Source organism: Siphateles boraxobius, unplaced genomic scaffold, assembly GCF_051911475.1.
Source record: "Siphateles boraxobius isolate OS27281-9 unplaced genomic scaffold, OSU_SipBor_1 497, whole genome shotgun sequence".
Lineage (NCBI taxonomy): Eukaryota > Metazoa > Chordata > Actinopteri > Cypriniformes > Leuciscidae > Siphateles > Siphateles boraxobius.
In genome coordinates this window covers 1,667-20,726 of record NW_027509138.1, presented here as the reverse complement: position 1 = coordinate 20,726, position 19,060 = coordinate 1,667, and the positions used below count along the sequence as shown (strand labels likewise).

Genomic DNA, 19,060 nt, shown 5'->3' with positions numbered 1-19,060 from the left:
AACGAATTTCGTTTTCTTTTTCCATAGTTGTTGATTATTCGGATCATAAAACTGACATAAAGTGAGTAAAGGGTCAAACGAACGCTCATCAGAAGAAGTCTGCATACATTATATTTTTGAGAGAAAAAAAAGTGGATTTACTGGCGTCGATGAAAATCATGAATGAAACTGTACATTTTATACAGAATTATATGTTTTACGTCAGCTGCTTATGAACTGCTCGATATATTAGCCCATTGTTTTTCTCACGCCACTTCTGCATGCATTGCACATAGTTAAAAGAAAGAAAACCTGCACTTTACTGGGTGTCGATGAAAATCATGAATGAAACTGTACTTTTTATACAGAATTATAAGGTTTAGGCGGGTCAAACGTCATTCCAACGTAACGACTCGGCATCACCCCAATTTTTTTTCACCCGCCTCTTCTGCATGCAGTACACTTTGATAAAAGGCTTATTATGTGCCTCTTTTAAAAATACAATACAGATAAAACAAGAGAAAGGGAAAGAAATATGCTTACTTACGTGCTCAACGAAAAAATACAGGGTAGAAAAACCCACAAAAAAAGAGAGCAAAAAGGCTAAAAAATGATCCGTGTGCAGAAAATTGCAGCGTTTTTAAAAAAACGTTTGTGTTAAATATTGTTTTAAATGGAGTAAAACAGCAAAAGATGGTTATTTCCGGTTATTTCGGGGCAATTCGTGATTCAGACAGAGTGAATCGAGTGAATGACGTCGGAGTCGACGTTGGCGCCGGCGACGAGGCCTCGGCCAATAGGAGCCGAGGCAGGGCTCCCGGCCAATGGGAGGAACCGCCTAGGGGAGGAACGAACGTCTCTGAAACATCACAAACTGCCATATGTAGCTGCCTGGTTTAAGAAAGATTGGACTCTTTGACTGATGATTCCCACCCTTTATTCGAATGTCCGTCATCACAGATAAAGGCACCGTCGAACAACGTCTCTGGAACGAACGTCTCTGAAACATCACAAACTGCCATATACTTAGCAAATATTGCTAATATGAATAATTGATGTGAGTAAGTGAGTGAGTGAGGTTGCAATTGGCATTGCACTTGAGATTGACATATATACATATATATATATTGTACAACTGGGCATGCGCAAAGGCGCTACTGGGCATGCGCAAAAACAGAGAAAAATGCGCGGTGGGGATGCTAAAGCTTCGCCATCGTTCTTCTCTGTTTTCGCGCATGCGCATTAGTGCCTTCGCGCATGCCCAGTCGCACAAACGCGGTACAAACGAGACACCATCAAAGCGTAGGATCGAATCCCGACCGAAGCACAAATATTAAACATTATATTACACACTATTATATTCATATTATGCCTATTTCATGTGTATACATAAAAGTAACATGCCGTGCGTTATTTGTTTCACCTTTTTCTGCATAGATATTAAAATCTGTTGTGTTAAACATTATATTGTATTTATATTGTTTATGTTAAATAATATACTGTATTCATATTGTTTCCCCTTTTTATATTGTTTCACCCTTTTCTGCATAGATATATTGTATTTATATTGTTTCACCTTTTTCTGCATATATATAAAAATTTGTTATGTTAAACATTATATTACATTTATATTATGTCAATAATTTTATTTCAATGTATAAATAAAAGTTACATGCCGTGTATTATTCGTTTCACCTTTTTCTTCAGTAAAAAAAATATCAATTAAATATCAGTAGTTGTTGTTGTTGTTGTAGTTGTTGTTGATGATGATGATGTATAGATGCAGAAAACACCAAACACAGCAGCAGTAGACTACAGTGTGAAATAGATTATTTATTTCAAACTACAATACAATAAAACATGATGATTTTGATGATGATGATGATGATAATAATAATACAAATAGAGCATCAGAGCAGACACATGGCATAAATGTTCTGGGGCGAGATGCAGAACAGTGGTATTGATGCAGAACAGTGGCACAAGGCTTCATTCCTCTTATTTTAAACCACATCAATCACAGCAGACAGACGCATAGTATAAGGGCTCATTACAGACATGCATGGATAAATAATGCAGCAGCATACAGTGTGAAGTACCAACGCGGCGGCAACAGAGCCAGTGGCAACTGGACGTAACTCCAAAGACAGTGACCACATTATTGAACATACCCACATGTCCAAAAGGCCTATATAACTTGTCAGCGCATAAAATCAGAACAGCACAAATGCATGACAATGTGTTATACAGGTGTGAATGTGTTATACAGGTGTGAATGGGACAGACAATGTTTTCTTTTCTTTTTCTTAAGCCATATGATAGGCAGCATACACACACAGTATAGGCCTATATAACTTGTCAGTGCAAAGAATCAGAATAGTACAAAGGCATGGCAATGTTATACAGGTGTGAATGGGATACACAATGTTTTTTTTGCTGTAGAAAAGTTGTGGCAGGTGTGGACCGGTGTTTGTAGGAAGCCTCCACACCGCGGCAAGGTCCCGGTCCTTGTGGAGGGTAAAGTCAATGTCTTTAAAAAACAAACAAACAAACACTGAAACAACTATATACACCTGCCCCAGCGAGAATGCGAAATCAGTCCGGGGCTCGACCCTGGTCCTTCATCTCCCTCAGCCAGTCCTCCACACTCTTACCCGCTGCGGCGGCAGAGCAAAAATGTACATTGCCGTAGCGGGTGTGTCCGGTCTCCCTCCGCTTTGGCTGGCCGCATCTCCTGCACTTTTGTTCTTGTGGCACGCCGGCCCGGGCAGCGACGACTGTTCCTGCCGCTGCCCTCTGCTCAGCCCTCTTCCTCCTCAGCCATTCAGTTTTGTACGCAGAGCGAGGCTGAGGAGGGGGAGCAGGAGGTGGTGCAGGCAGCCGAGGGCCGGCGTGATGTGCGGCGGCCAGCGGCAGAGGGAGGACGTGTGGGGCTGGCGTTGTCCGAGGGAGCGTTGGGATGGGGAGCACCCTCACACTCTGCTGGGGCAGTGAGAGGTCCAGAAAGAGAGGCTGTGTTGCCGGAAAAGGTCCTGTTGCAGCTGCAGCAGCCGGTGGTATGGCCAGGACAACAGCTGAGGGGGCAGGCGGTAAAGGCGCCAGTGGGCGCACTGGCGCTGGCAGAACAGGCACCGGTGCTGCCACGGCCGGTGCTGCTGCCAGAGGTCCCGCCGCCCTTGGCGCTGCTGTCCTCGCCTGGCCTGTTGCTGCTGCCGGAGAACGATCCACCGCTGTTGCTGGGCACGGCGCCGAACCCGCTGCCGCTGCCGCTGGTGGTCGTCCCTCTGCTGCAACGCCTGAAGCTAGCACAGTCCTCTCCTTCTCCCGCTGCATCCTGGTGAACCTGAAAACGGATTTCAACGTAGTGTTTTAGTTACATGTACAATTTTGAGAGCATGCCATTCAAGCATGTCATTACCATAACATCAAAAGCATCAAACATACCACAGCGAGAGGGTCCTGGCGTTCAGCTCAAAGAGCTGTATGGGCGCCCGAGCCATCAGCCTCTGGTGGCCCAGCACAAGGTCCCGGATGTGCTGGTACCGAAGCAGTATGCTGTCCCACCGCGACCTCCGGGCACCGCGCGCACGGCTGCCCGAGGGGATCAAGCGGCAGAGCTGGGTGCATACTGCCTCTACCAGCCGGCTTGCGCTGGGACTGCTGGCAGGTCCAGAGGTCTCTCCGACCAGGCAGCTGTGGACAATGGACAAAAACAATGACAGATATGAGCATGATAATGGGCAACATTACATAAAGCAGCTTGTTTGTACACCAGGGAAATGTATGATGGAAGCGTAGCCTTACCGTCTCAAGCTTTCCACACCAGGTATACTGGGGCGGCTTGGCTTGGCTGCCATGAAGCGCCCCTGAGCTGGCCTGTCCCTGTAGCGGGGAGGGTAAACCACTCGGGCCCTGTCGTACGGTGACAGGGCCTCGTAGAGCCTGATAAGCTCGTCTACCCTCCCCTCTGACAAGGCCGGGTCGTGACGCAACCCCACCAAGGCCGTGGCCAACTGGACCACGGCCAGGTACCCCGGCTGGTCATCCGGTCCTCTGTAGTCCTGCAGACACACAAGAAGAGATGGAAAACAATAAGTCAGGTGGATGGAACAGAGCGAGCGCAGTTTTTGGTGATGCGAGATGCACTGCAGTCGCAGACCACAAAGAGGTGGCGTGCTTACCTCAGCAGCCTGCTGAGGCTCTGGCGAGGACCGGCCGGGGGAGTGGGGTGCGGGCTCGGGGGCACCGGTCGGACTGGATGGCTCGGGCGCGGGTGCGTCAGCCGGTCGCCCTGACCGCGGGTCCGTCTGAGGAGCTGGGAACTCGCCAGGCACGTGCAGGGTGAGGTCCTCCACCTCCTGCGGGCCGTCGGCGAGCTCGTCATCCTCGACGAGTTGGGGAACGTCCCCCCCCGCGTCCGGAATGTCAGGGTCCAAGCTGACGTCCTGCAGCACTCTGCCCGTCTGGGAGTACAGGTACTCGATGCCGATGAGTTCCCCTGAAGTACAACAACACAAATCGCATCAGTCAGTCTGGTACAAATATCATTCAGTGTGGACACGTGTAAGCGCGGTGGCTTGAGTGTTCTTACCCGTGTACTCCCTGGGCTTGGTGTAATCCTTGACCACACTCGTGCCAAGCACCCTTTGGCTGAGCTGGTCAAGGGAGTGCTGCAGGGGGCCATTGTAGGAGCGGAGCAGCGGCCGTCCCTCCTGTGCCACGGACGCCGCCCTGTCGGCGTTCCACCGCGTCAACCCCTCCAGGAGAAATGCCTGGAAGTGCCAGGGATTGGCACTTTCTCCTGAGGAGGAACACAGATCTGTTTAGCAGTTTATTCAGTGCACACAATGTGAATGACAGCGAGTCGATGACAGTGAAAGATTGACATGACAGTGAAGCATGTGAAACATACCTGGAATGAAGCGGTTGAGATGCAGGTGGAACGACTCCAGGGACGTGGAGCCTCGTGCACAACGGTACACCGGCAGGCTGATCCCCCCCTTGGTCACCCTGCCGGTCTCAGTGTACAGCTCCACGCCCGGCGGGTCCTGGATGCAATGGAGGTGGCGCCGCTGCTCCGTCCAGATCTTCTGGATGCGGTCTTGGTCCAGCAGGGAAATCCCCATGGTGTCTCGTCCGTTGGCACCGCCGAAGGTTTCCAGGAGGTCACCGATCAGCCGCTCCGTCTCCGCCGCTCCACGCGTGCGGCGACGGCAATGGAGAGCCATATTCTTGCGGCTGACGTGCCTCCACACTCCGGCGTCGGACGAGAAGGTCATCCCCTGCGCCTCAAGCATCCTCTTCTTCGCCTTGAGCAACCGGGCTGCGTCCTCTGGGTCCCACAGGAAGATGCACGAAGACAGCTGCTGCAGGAAGGGTTTATACAGCTGGTGGCTCTCGGTGGTGACACCTGTTATGGAAAAATGCATGTTACATCAAGTTATGGAACCATGATGTCTCTTACTGTGATGCTGTTTGTTTAATTATTGTTTTTGCCACAACGCACCTGACGCGAACCGCCGCATCAGGTGCCAGATGTCCAGCCGGACCACCAGCTTGTCCCACTTCCCGAACATGTCAGCTGTCTTGGATCCCCCGTGGGACGAACAACAGTCCCGGTCGACGTAGAGGAGCTGAGGCGGCTCCACCCCAGCGTCCCGATACCGCCGCATTAACCCCGCAGCCATGGACAACAGGCCGGCACCCTCGGCGTCCGTGAGCACGGACATGAGCACCTGTCCGTGCTCGTTGCCGACGTTCGTTGCCCACGCTGCGGTCTGGGCGGCAGCACCGGCGAGCTTCCGGGTCACCTGTTTGAAAGAATAAAGCATCTCAGTAAGGCTGCACGCACATAGCCAGAGCGTGATACTCCGCACCACATTTATATACATATATATTTATACATACATAGCACCACATTTACCTTCTTGGTCGAATCCATCTTCAAGACCGTTCCGAAGACGGAGGTGACCCGGGCCTTCACGTCCTCCAGGCGGGAGAGGATGTCGTGGCAGTACACCATTAACAGCCACGCGTACTGGGGCACGGGTGGCGGTTTTGGTGGTGGGGTGCACATGCGCACGACACCTCGCGACGTGAAGGGCTCCATGACGCTGAGGTAGTGTATGGACCGCCGCATCCAGGCCTCTGTGTGTGCCTCACAGAGTTTTTTGTACAGCTGCGTGGCGCTGTTCCCCCGAGTACGCTCACGCAGCTGGATGATTACCCGCCGGTCGCAGGCGAGCCTACAGAGAGGAGCACATCATGTGTTACAGAAGAGCCACACACAGACACACTGTGACAGTGTTCAGACAGGTACTTACTTGTAGGTGAGGATTGCCGGCAAGAGGGCGCAACACACAGACACACTGTGACAGTGGTCAGACAGCTACTTACTTGTAGGTGAGGATTGCCGGGAAGAGGGCGCCACAAACAGACATACTGTGACAGTGTTCAGACAGCTACTTACTTGTAGGTGAGGATTGCCGGGAAGAGGGCGCGATGCCCCTCTCCCAGCTGACCCACGACCTCCTGCGACCAGGCAGCTACCTTCCTCTTACACCGACGGCACTCCAGGTACTCGGTGGCCATCAAGTACCAGCCGTCGATGTCCAGGACCCTCCGGATGGTCCTGTAGAGCCCACACTTGGTGAGGGCCCTATTACAGCATGTCGGCCGGACGCCCCACAGACGCAGGGGCGTCCAGAGGAACAGCCGACACGCGAAGAAGGCAGCTGGTGAGGCGGATGGCTGAGTGTAACTCGGCCGGGGCTGAGGGGGGTCCCACCACAGCTTGAGGTCTGTGGTGAGTTTGGTCCTCCCCTCGCTGTCTGTCTTGAACAGCTCCCGGCCGATCCACTCCTGCTCTTCCACGGTGAGAGCTGTCCGCCAGCTCTCAGGCAACCGGGACTGTGAGGGAAAAAAACAACACAAACAAACACACTGTAAGGAGGCTGAGAGGAGGTGCTGCATGCAGTTTGACAGTCAACTTCACTGAGTTGTGCCGTCCATGAGTACGGGCACGGTGTGTGTGTGTGTGTGTGTGTGTGTGTCTGTGTTTGTGTTTGTACCTCAGCCGAAGCAGGAGTGGGCGTTGCGGGCTGCTCCACTTTCCTCTCCTTCCTCTTCCTCTTCTCCGGCGCTGGTGCCAGGGTGGCCTCCCCAGATGGCGTCTCCTCCACGGAGACGCGACGGGGCTCCTCCCTGGTCAACGCCGGAGCCCGAGCCGGAACCGCGAGCGTAGGTGGAGCAGCCGCAACTCGAGGTGGTGGCGGTGGGGGAGGGATGGAGGACAACGCCGGAGGAGGTGGAGATGGAGGCCTCACCACCAGCGGGAGAGTCTGAAGGACCTGTACGTGAGCTTCAGACACATTCACACACAACAAAATGGCATCAGCACAATGATAGTCATGGGGCAACACACAGGCAGGCAAGACTAAGTGAGTCTGAGTGTTAATGACGTGCAGCATGCCAGTGATTAGATGACGTGCAGAATGCAAGTAATTAGATGACGTACAGCATGCCAGTGATGGGGCAGATGGTTTAGTGCTACAAGGTGAATGTCAAGAGATGCAGCAGGGCCAAGGGAAGTAGACATGTGAAGGTGGTTAAGCAAATCTACATTGCCACTACGTTCTACACATCTACCACCGACAAAGACGGCTACATTACCTGCCAAACCTACCTTTGGTCTTCAAGCATCAGCTGTAGAGACCATCAAATGAAACCATTACAGTTAATACAAAAATACCGCCAGAAGAATATATATTGAGGGCAAATGTTACAGTGTGACGTGTCCAGTGTGGTGCCAGTTACCCGTTTCTAAGTCAGTGGCCATCTGGACCAGATCCTCGTCCGTCACCTCTGTGGGGGGGGGGGGGGGCGGCGGCGGAACCGAGGGGCACTGGTCTCTGACGGATGTAGACACCGCTGTGGGGTGGGAGGGCAATGGTTAGTTAATCCTGTACACTGAACCACTGTTGTGTTAAAGAGAAAGAAAGAGATCTACCTGGAACTGCAGGCCGTGCTGGTGTGGTCATCAGCTTCCTGACCTTGGCCTGCAGCTCACCTGGGGCCATTGGACGCCTTCCCAGTAGGGCCGAGAACATGGGAGCGATCGGCTTGCGCGGCGGCAGCGCGGTGGAAGCAGCGGCCTTGCTGGGGCCACTGCTGGTGGTGGGGGTGCTGCTGCTGCTGCTGCTGCTGCTGCTGGTGGGAGGTGGGGGGGTAGCAGCCACCTCTGCCGACCGCTCCTTGTCTCGGCCCAGGATGTACTTCCTGGCGGCGTCCATCGAGGTCCCAGGCTGCGGTGTCTTCCGCCGTAGCCACTTGACAAAGCTGCAAGACAATGATCAAAGATTAACACGCATATCAACAAGTCACAGCACCCTGTCGACAGTTCACTGCCCTTCACCACAACAGGACTTACTTCTGGTGCTGCTTCTCCTTGGAGTCGTACAGGTCCTTCAGGGTGGCCTCCTTGTAGTCCCCAAAGCCAACAAGCGCCTCGCCCTCACACCCGGGCTGAGTGGCGCGAGCCCGGGCCTCCTCGTGCACCCGGTGGTAACGCAGCTGCTCAGCAAAAGCAGGGTGGGCGCACGAGTACCGGGCGAGTGCGTCCTTGTTGGCCATAAGGGGGCTGTCGGAGGCACTTTTCTCCCGCTCCCGCTGGTGGCTGGCAACCAACTGCGTGGTGTAGCCCACGTCGTTCTCCAGGAGCCAACGGAAAGTTTGACCCTGGTACTTGCCAAACTGGATGCTGTGGCATCTCTGCACAGAACAGTAATGCCATGTGTCTGCTCTGATGCTTAAAGGGGTGGTAAAACACGATTTCACTTTTCTAACTGTGAAATGTTGCTGTTTGAGCATAAACAACATCTGCAAAGTTACAATGCTCAAAGTTCAAAGCAAAGGGAGTTATTTGCTTTTAAAGAAAAGGACTACAACAAACGGCTGGTAGGGACTACACGACATTCCTCCCAGGTTAGTGACATCAGCAACCCTAAAATGTACATAAACCCCGCCCCCGGGACACGCAGTCCATGTTGAGAAGAGGAAAAGTTGTTTTATAAGAAGAACATTTGTGAGTCAGCTCAAACTTTAGCATCCTTCTTTTCACATGCAATAAAAAGTCACTCTGTGTGCATCTCACAACAGTTCCTATAGGAGCGATTTATAGATTATCATGACAGAATTATGCTAATTGAAGATAGTTAACTCCACATCAGAAACATAAATTCATCAACTAACCATTCAGAGACGTCCTGTTGCATTCTACATGTTGTCACTTCTTCTTGAGTCTCTCCATCTTTGTCTGACTCTGTTTTATACCCCCCTGGTTTTTTTAAATTGTAAACATGGTTACTCACAGCTGATGTAGCCAGCGCATTTATTTATTAATTTCGAACGGTAAACAGTCAGATTCACCAGAACTCCTTTACTAGGTGTCCTCTGTCACTTTTTAACGGACATCCTGCAGCCAGAATCGAGTACTCACCCAGACCATGGTATAATAGAATGCTAATGCATAATTTAAATACATAAAAAAGCTCCACAAATAAAATAAATGGGCAAGACAATTAGCATGATCTTCATGAAGACAAATAAATGTTCTATAAATGTCATTAAGGACTGTTAACATGGCCTTTGTGAAGGCAGATTAACATTCTAAAATAAAGAACAGTCTTTTATGACTGTTTAATGACCCTCATGGGAGAAAATAAGTGTTCTAAAATAAAGAACAAGCATTTAAGACTATTAACATGGCCTTAACTGTGGGATCCCTATATACCCTTTGTTTAATTAAAATCTGTACAAGTACAACAAATATGTATAAATGTAATAATACATACGTACATATATTAATTATATATATAGGTCAGACATGGCCTATTTTAACAGAGAAGCATTCTGAAATAAAGAAGGACTGTTTCGTGGTTTTTATGAGGGCAAATAAATGTGCAAAAGTAAAAAACTATAATTTAGGGAAATTTACATGACTCATGAAGGCAGGTAAACCCTAAATTAGGTTTTGATATATATTAACATGGCATTTATTGAGGGCACATAAATGTTCTCAAATAAAAGAACAATCGTTAAATGTTCTAAAATAAATAATCATTATTAAGGACAATTTATATGACCGTTATGAAGGCAGATAAACCTTTTGAAATAAAGAACAATCACTTTGGAATAATTACATGCTCTTTATTAAATGCAATTAAATATTCCTTAATAATAAGAAACAGGACATTTACAATATTTACACAAATAACTATTTACAGTGAAGCATTTCTCCTCTCCTGCAGCCACTCTTCTACAGTCTTTCCCTCTGCTGTGGCACAGAAGAAGAAGCTGCCCACCCTGGTGTGCCCAAACTCTTTTTTTCTGGGCTGCCCACATCGACTGCATGTGTAATCTTTTCTTTCACGTTGCTGTGGAGGGGGCAGCCCTTGCTTCTGGGCTAAAAACTCTTCTGCCTTTCTCTTCCTCCACAAAGTTGTTCTGCTCAAAGATGGAGCAGAGAGTGACGCCGGCAGTGGAGCAGAGAGCGATGCTACCGGTGGAGCAGAGAGTGACGCCGGCGGTGGAGCAGAGAGAGATGCTACCGGTGGAGCAGAGAGTGACGCCAGCGGTGGAGCAGAGAGCGATGCTACCGGTGGAGCAGAGAGTGACGCCGGCGGTGGAGCAGAGAGCGATGCTACCGGTGGAGCAGAGAGTGACGCCGGCGGTGGAGCAGAGAGAGACGCTGGCGGTGGAGCAGACAGGGCGGGTGCTGATGCGGGGGGAGGATGTCGCTGATTGAGTGCTGATTGAGGTGCAGCGGGCACTGACGTCTTCTGTTTGGCTACAGGAAGAAGGGTGTTAGACACCATGCGGATCTGAGGCAAGGGCACACTCAGAGCCAGCACGTCTGCTTCCAGCTTCTTCCAGTAGTTGTTGTACCTGTTTAAAATGGCACAATTAATAGGATGAACAGAATATGAGAATTGTAAAATTCCTTTTATAGCTGGCTTTAAAAAGAAACTACTTACCAGACAGAAAGCGTCCGCTGATTGACCTCAAACAGCTGAATCCTTGCCCGTCCCCTCAGTGCTGGGCAGTTCCCCACCAGCCTCCGTATGGCCTGGTAGTCGTGTAGAACGGCAGCCCAGCGGTTCAATGAAACTCCCCACTTCACCTTCCCCGCTGGATGAATGGAGGAAAGCTCCAGACATACTGCCTCTACAATTCGACTAATATTGGGCCATTGCGCAGGGCCCGACCCCTGCCCCAGCACACACCTGTAAAATAAAATAGGGAATTATAAAGCATATAGTCATTTACATTATTAAAGCTCTGTGTGCAAATATTTAACTTACCGCTTCAGGCTCTCCTTTCCATGACAGGTGGAGGTTTTGGAGTGGGTGGCCTTAAACCTGCCTTGTAAGAGTCTCCCCTTGTGTCTCGTCGGATAGGAAACACCTTTTTTGTCACTGTCCGGCAGTCTGTCCCACAGCCGAACAATGTCAGTGGCTTCCCTATCTGAGACACAAGGCTTTTCTCTCAGCTCGACGAGGTACCTGGCCAGGTCCACCACTCTGTCAAAACCTGGTGTCCCGTCTGGTCCTCTGCACACCTAACAAGAAGAAAGAAGAAATTAGTGGATGGATAAAAAAAGTCCTCCATATGATGGCATGGCAAGGGATGCCTGCATGCATACATACATCTTCTTGGGGCTCAGGAGGCAGGTCCTGGGAGGACTGAGAGGGTGAGGCTGAATCCTGAGACAAGCGTACAGCTTCCTGGGTGGACACTAAGGAAAGAGGGGAGATGGTGTGGTCCTGCTCCTCTGCCTCATCCCCAAATCCCTCATCTTCTGCCTCCCCTAGGTCATCTGGGATTCTATCTGGGGCATCTGGGTCCCGCCCAAAGTCCTCCCTGAACTCCCAGGACTGCTGCGAGCACAGGTACTCCACCCCGATGAGCTCGCCTGACAAAACAAAATTAAATTGAAAACAAGGTTTTAAAACCGACACCTGTGCATTACAAAGAAAACAACAAAGCATGGCATTATAGACACATACCCGTGTACTGTCCTGGCTTTGAATGGTCTTGTACAAGACTACAGCCAAGAAGACGCTGACTGAGCTCATTGAGGCTGTGCTGGAGCGAGGCACTGTAGCAGCGCAGGGACGACGGGCCCTCATCCATTACGGTAGCAGCAGCAGCAGCAGCAGCGCGGTCCTCGTTCCACCGCTCCAAACCCTCAAGCAGATAAGCCTGGAAATTTTCCAGGTTAGCGCTCGTTCCTGATAAAAAAAAAAGGAAACATTAACACTAATTTATAATTACAAAAGAGATAAAAACAGACAATCACAAAAAAAAACATTGAGGTGGATGTGTGTAATCTCACCGGGTATGAAGCGGTTGAGGTGGTTGTGGAAGGACTCCAGGGAAGTGAAACCCCTAGCGCAGCGGTAGACAGGAAGTGTGAGCCCTCCCCTTGTCATACTTCCTGTCTGGGTGTACAGCTGCACACCAGGGGGGTCCTGGATGCAGGGAAGATGGCGTCTTTGCGTGTCCCATATGACGTCCATCCTCTCCTGGTCCACCAAGGGGATGCCCATGGTTTCCCTGGCGTCCTTGAAGGCCTCCAGCAACGTACAGATTAGCTGCTCTGTCTCCTCCACGCCACGTGTGCAGCGTCGACAGTGCAGCGCCAACTGTCTGGAGGTGAGCCTGCTGGTTAGCTGGTCATCAGTGAGGCCTCTGATGCCATGCTGTTGCTCTAGCTCCCTCATTTTGGCCTCCCTCAGCAGAGCCACATCTCCCTCGTCCCAGACGAAAATGCAGGCAGAGAGCTTCGCCATGAACAGACCGTAGAGCGGGTGGCTGTCAGTGTGCAGACCAGCGGCGAAGCGCCGCATGAAGTGCCACACATCGAGACGTACCACCACATCACTCCAGCCGCTGAACATGGCACCTGCTCTGGATGTGCCCACAGAAGAGCAGCAGTCTCTGTCCACATAAAGGAGCGTGGGGGGAGCGACACCAGCCGCCTCGTACCTCTTCACCAGGCCTGTGGTCATGGGCAGCAGTCCCTGACCCTCGTGTGAGGTGAGCACAGACATGAGGACCTGTCCGTGCTCATTGCCCACATTGGTGACCCAGGCTGCGGTCCCAGCTGCAGCTCCTGCCAGTTTTTTGGCCACCTGTTGTTGGAAAACAGAAAATTCAGTACAGATAACCTACAAATTTTTTATCTACACCTGTATATACACATTTGGGCCTTTGAAACTAATATTTGATTAATATGTTACCTTTTTTGTGGAGGCCATCTTCAGGATGGACCCAAAGACAGAGGTGACCCTGGCTTTGAGCTCACCATACCGGGACCGGATATCCTCTGCGTGGACAGAGAGGAGCCACTTGGCGGTTGGTACAGGCGGCTTGGGTGGTGGAGGTGAGATGGGCTGTGTGGTGGTGCCATGGAACCGGTGACACACAGAGAGATATTGCAGGGACCTCTCCATCCATTCCTCACTATGCTGTTCACACAGCTTGTGATACAGCATAGAGACGCTGTTGCCGAGAGATCGCTCCCTCATCAACTTTGCCACATGCATATCACAAGAGAACCTGTTAAAACACACAGACAAAGGCAAAGTTTATTAAAGTTCCTTTAAAGTGTTATCTTTTCCAGAGCAGAGGAAAGGTGCGATGTTTCCCATACAAAAAGATAAAAAAACTGTACAGACTTTGATATTGTTTTAAGACTGACATCTATCGAAGGTCAAGCAAGGCTCAATGGGGGGCCGTTAACACATCTTGAATAGAACCTCAGCTGTCAGGCTAGGTGTCTCAAGGTGTTGGAATGTTATTGTTCTGAGCTTGACACCTTTGAAAGGTCAAGCAAAGATCAATGGGGGTGGGTCGTTCACACATTCTGTATAGAACCTTGACTGGCAGACACAGTGTCGTGGGGAAAAACTACAGAAGCTTGTTTTGTGTACAAATTATTACATGTAATTAATTTTAAAAGTACTAAGAAAAATATTATTTTTAAGTAATTTAAGTTACATTATTACCATTACATCCTAGTTAACGGTGTAACATGTTAGTAGGTAATTGCACCTGCAGTAAGAATAATTTTCTCATGACTCACCGGTAAGTGAGGATAGCTGGGAACATCCTGCGGTGAGCCGGATCCAGCTGGTCCAGGACGTCATAGGACCACGCGGCGAGCTTCTTGTGGCAGCGCTGACACTCCAGGTACTCTGTTGCCAGAAAATACCAGCCGTGTAAATTCAGCACCCGCCTCACTGTCTTGTAGAGCCCACATGATGTCAGTCGCCGACCAGACCGTCTGCAGTCTGGCGAGCTGCAGATCAGCTTGTAGGACCACATTCTGTAGGGCATCCACAAACACAGCGGCCAGGTGAAGAACACGTCCGGCGATGCTGGAGGCTGATGATACTGCAGACGAGGCTGGGGAGGGTACCACCACATCTGCAGGTTATCTGTCAGCGCTGCCCTTCCACCCTGGCGTCGGAAGAGGGAGCGGCCGATCCACTCGTGTTGTTCTTTTGGAAGGGAGTGCTTCCAGGCCTCAGGGAGAACAACCTATAGGAACACAAAAATATGTCATGTATGAATAAAAACAAAATGAGTAAATTAATAATAATATATATATATATATATATATATATATATATATGTGCAAACTTCTGGTGTGAAAACTGTACCTCAGAAGCCGCTGACACCAGCCTTTGAGCGGCTCTTTGCTCCAAGCGAGGTGAGCGGATCGGCGCTGAAGGTGGTGGTGCTGGTGTAAGTACTGTGAAGAACACATCATTTTAATTTTGTAATTAGTACTAATGATTTAATAATTTGAAGACATTTATGGTTACATAACAATACCATATGATGTTAGGAAATGTATTAGTGATCACATAAGATCAGGTGAGCATGCTTTTTCTACACACAAAAGAAAACAAAACACTCACACTGTGGCTCCACCTCCATGGCTGAAGCCAGCAGATCTTCATCTGTTGGCTCTGAGGGCAGAAAAATTACAATGTTATTCATAATTCCATTAGAACGTGCATAGAATTACACCACTTATAGATCTAAAAACTCACTGTGTGCTGTGGCTGGCTGGGAATGGGAGCTTTGGGTGGGAGGAGGAGAAGTCAGGCGTGAAGGGTGCGGGACAGCAGGCTGGGATGCAGAGGATGACTTTTTTTCCCTTTGCTGGTCCCTCAGCAAGATGTACTTTTTCAGGGCGTCCATCTTGCTGCCTGTATTGGTGCCCTTGTGCCGGATGAACTCCACATAACTACATAAGAAACACAATAGTTTACATGATAAGAGTAAAATAAATACAAAACAGCAATACAATAACAAGCAAGCAGAAGCACATATTACCTTTTCCTCTCCCTGTCCTTAGCCTCATAGAGCTCCTTGTAGGTGCTCTTCTTGTGGACCCCAAAGCCCACCAGACAGTCACCCTCACAGCCAGGTAACGTGCCCTCTCTCTGGACTTTCTCTACGGTGGCTGCCTGCTTAGAAGGCCTAAGCACCAGCTCTCCAGCCTCCACACGCAGGTTGGGTGTGCTTTCCATTCTGCAACAGTAAAGCAATGCAAACAATGAAAACCCCCACTGAAAACCCCCATACACAATAAATATTCATGGAAAATTTTAAATCAGTGGCATTAGTACTAATTTTTTTCTTTTTAGTTATATATTTTTATAATTTTAAACGAATTTCGTTTTCTTTTTCCATAGTTGTTGATTATTCGGATCATAAAACTGACATAAAGTGAGTAAAGGGTCAAACGAACGCTCATCAGAAGAAGTCTGCATACATTATATTTTTGAGAGAAAAAAAAGTGGATTTACTGGCGTCGATGAAAATCATGAATGAAACTGTACATTTTATACAGAATTATATGTTTTACGTCAGCTGCTTATGAACTGCTCGATATATTAGCCCATTGTTTTTCTCACGCCACTTCTGCATGCATTGCACATAGTTAAAAGAAAGAAAACCTGCACTTTACTGGGTGTCGATGAAAATCATGAATGAAACTGTACTTTTTATACAGAATTATAAGGTTTAGGCGGGTCAAACGTCATTCCAACGTAACGACTCGGCATCACCCCAATTTTTTTTCACCCGCCTCTTCTGCATGCAGTACACTTTGATAAAAGGCTTATTATGTGCCTCTTTTAAAAATACAATACAGATAAAACAAGAGAAAGGGAAAGAAATATGCTTACTTACGTGCTCAACGAAAAAATACAGGGTAGAAAAACCCACAAAAAAAGAGAGCAAAAAGGCTAAAAAATGATCCGTGTGCAGAAAATTGCAGCGTTTTTAAAAAAACGTTTGTGTTAAATATTGTTTTAAATGGAGTAAAACAGCAAAAGATGGTTATTTCCGGTTATTTCGGGGCAATTCGTGATTCAGACAGAGTGAATCGAGTGAATGACGTCGGAGTCGACGTTGGCGCCGGCGACGAGGCCTCGGCCAATAGGAGCCGAGGCAGGGCTCCCGGCCAATGGGAGGAACCGCCTAGGGGAGGAACGAACGTCTCTGAAACATCACAAACTGCCATATGTAGCTGCCTGGTTTAAGAAAGATTGGACTCTTTGACTGATGATTCCCACCCTTTATTCGAATGTCCGTCATCACAGATAAAGGCACCGTCGAACAACGTCTCTGGAACGAACGTCTCTGAAACATCACAAACTGCCATATACTTAGCAAATATTGCTAATATGAATAATTGATGTGAGTAAGTGAGTGAGTGAGGTTGCAATTGGCATTGCACTTGAGATTGACATATATACATATATATATATTGTACAACTGGGCATGCGCAAAGGCGCTACTGGGCATGCGCAAAAACAGAGAAAAATGCGCGGTGGGGATGCTAAAGCTTCGCCATCGTTCTTCTCTGTTTTCGCGCATGCGCATTAGTGCCTTCGCGCATGCCCAGTCGCACAAACGCGGTACAAACGAGACACCATCAAAGCGTAGGATCGAATCCCGACCGAAGCACAAATATTAAACATTATATTACACACTATTATATTCATATTATGCCTATTTCATGTGTATACATAAAAGTAACATGCCGTGCGTTATTTGTTTCACCTTTTTCTGCATAGATATTAAAATCTGTTGTGTTAAACATTATATTGTATTTATATTGTTTATGTTAAATAATATACTGTATTCATATTGTTTCCCCTTTTTATATTGTTTCACCCTTTTCTGCATAGATATATTGTATTTATATTGTTTCACCTTTTTCTGCATATATATAAAAATTTGTTATGTTAAACATTATATTACATTTATATTATGTCAATAATTTTATTTCAATGTATAAATAAAAGTTACATGCCGTGTATTATTCGTTTCACCTTTTTCTTCAGTAAAAAAAATATCAATTAAATATCAGTAGTTGTTGTTGTTGTTGTAGTTGTTGTTGATGATGATGATGTATAGATGCAGAAAACACCAAACACAGCAGCAGTAGACTACAGTGTGAAATAGATTATTTATTTCAAACTACAATACAATAAAACATGATGATTTTGATGATGATGATGATGATAATAATAATACAAATAGAGCATCAGAGCAGACACATGGCATAAATGTTCTGGGGCGAGATGCAGAACAGTGGTATTGATGCAGAACAGTGGCACAAGGCTTCATTCCTCTTATTTTAAACCACATCAATCACAGCAGACAGACGCATAGTATAAGGGCTCATTACAGACATGCATGGATAAATAATGCAGCAGCATACAGTGTGAAGTACCAACGCGGCGGCAACAGAGCCAGTGGCAACTGGACGTAACTCCAAAGACAGTGACCACATTATTGAACATACCCACATGTCCAAAAGGCCTATATAACTTGTCAGCGCATAAAATCAGAACAGCACAAATGCATGACAATGTGTTATACAGGTGTGAATGTGTTATACAGGTGTGAATGGGACAGACAATGTTTTCTTTTCTTTTTCTTAAGCCATATGATAGGCAGCATACACACACAGTATAGGCCTATATAACTTGTCAGTGCAAAGAATCAGAATAGTACAAAGGCATGGCAATGTTATACAGGTGTGAATGGGATACACAATGTTTTTTTTGCTGTAGAAAAGTTGTGGCAGGTGTGGACCGGTGTTTGTAGGAAGCCTCCACACCGCGGCAAGGTCCCGGTCCTTGTGGAGGGTAAAGTCAATGTCTTTAAAAAACAAACAAACAAACACTGAAACAACTATATACACCTGCCCCAGCGAGAATGCGAAATCAGTCCGGGGCTCGACCCTGGTCCTTCATCTCCCTCAGCCAGTCCTCCACACTCTTACCCGCTGCGGCGGCAGAGCAAAAATGTACATTGCCGTAGCGGGTGTGTCCGGTCTCCCTCCGCTTTGGCTGGCCGCATCTCCTGCACTTTTGTTCTTGTGGCACGCCGGCCCGGGCAGCGACGACTGTTCCTGCCGCTGCCCTCTGCTCAGCCCTCTTCCTCCTCAGCCATTCAGTTTTGTACGCAGAGCGAGGCTGAGGAGGGGGAGCAGGAGGTGGTGCAGGCAGCCGAGGGCCGGCGTGATGTGCGGCGGCCAGCGGCAGAGGGAGGACGTGTGGGGCTGGCGTTGTCCGAGGGAGCGTTGGGATGGGGAGCACCCTCACACTCTGCTGGGGCAGTGAGAGGTCCAGAAAGAGAGGCTGTGTTGCCGGAAAAGGTCCTGTTGCAGCTGCAGCAGCCGGTGGTATGGCCAGGACAACAGCTGAGGGGGCAGGCGGTAAAGGCGCCAGTGGGCGCACTGGCGCTGGCAGAACAGGCACCGGTGCTGCCACGGCCGGTGCTGCTGCCAGAGGTCCCGCCGCCCTTGGCGCTGCTGTCCTCGCCTGGCCTGTTGCTGCTGCCGGAGAACGATCCACCGCTGTTGCTGGGCACGGCGCCGAACCCGCTGCCGCTGCCGCTGGTGGTCGTCCCTCTGCTGCAACGCCTGAAGCTAGCACAGTCCTCTCCTTCTCCCGCTGCATCCTGGTGAACCTGAAAACGGATTTCA

The 19,060-nt window shown here is 48.9% G+C and overlaps 1 protein-coding gene across 1 annotated transcript; it reads right to left on the bottom strand.

Annotated features, from left to right (window-relative positions):
* Nucleotides 1–10,164: 10,164 nt before the first annotated feature.
* Nucleotides 10,165–15,584, bottom strand: LOC143711229 (uncharacterized). The gene is made up of 12 exons (XM_077202550.1): nucleotides 15,388–15,584; nucleotides 15,102–15,298; nucleotides 14,967–15,017; nucleotides 14,706–14,797; nucleotides 14,126–14,583; nucleotides 13,281–13,599; nucleotides 12,374–13,172; nucleotides 12,045–12,269; nucleotides 11,685–11,950; nucleotides 11,340–11,596; nucleotides 11,013–11,261; nucleotides 10,165–10,923 (listed from the first exon to the last, which is right to left on the bottom strand). The coding sequence occupies exons 1-12, from the start codon at nucleotides 15,582–15,584 to the stop codon at nucleotides 10,257–10,259; spliced, it is 3,777 nt and encodes a 1,258-aa protein (XP_077058665.1). The 3' UTR covers nucleotides 10,165–10,256.
* Between the last annotated feature and the right edge of the window lie 3,476 nt (nucleotides 15,585–19,060).

Excerpts from the sequence above, each read along its gene's own strand:
- LOC143711229 (XM_077202550.1), bottom strand. The coding sequence starts at position 15,584 with ATGGAAAGCACACCCAACCTGCGTGTGGAGGCTGGAGAGCTGGTGCTT. Across the intron at positions 15,299-15,387 it reads AAGGACAGGGAGAGGAAAAG|TTATGTGGAGTTCATCCGGC; the intron begins GTAATATGTGCT and ends TTTCTTATGTAG. Across the intron at positions 14,798-14,966 it reads CATGGAGGTGGAGCCACAGT|TACTTACACCAGCACCACCA; the intron begins GTGAGTGTTTTG and ends TGTTCTTCACAG.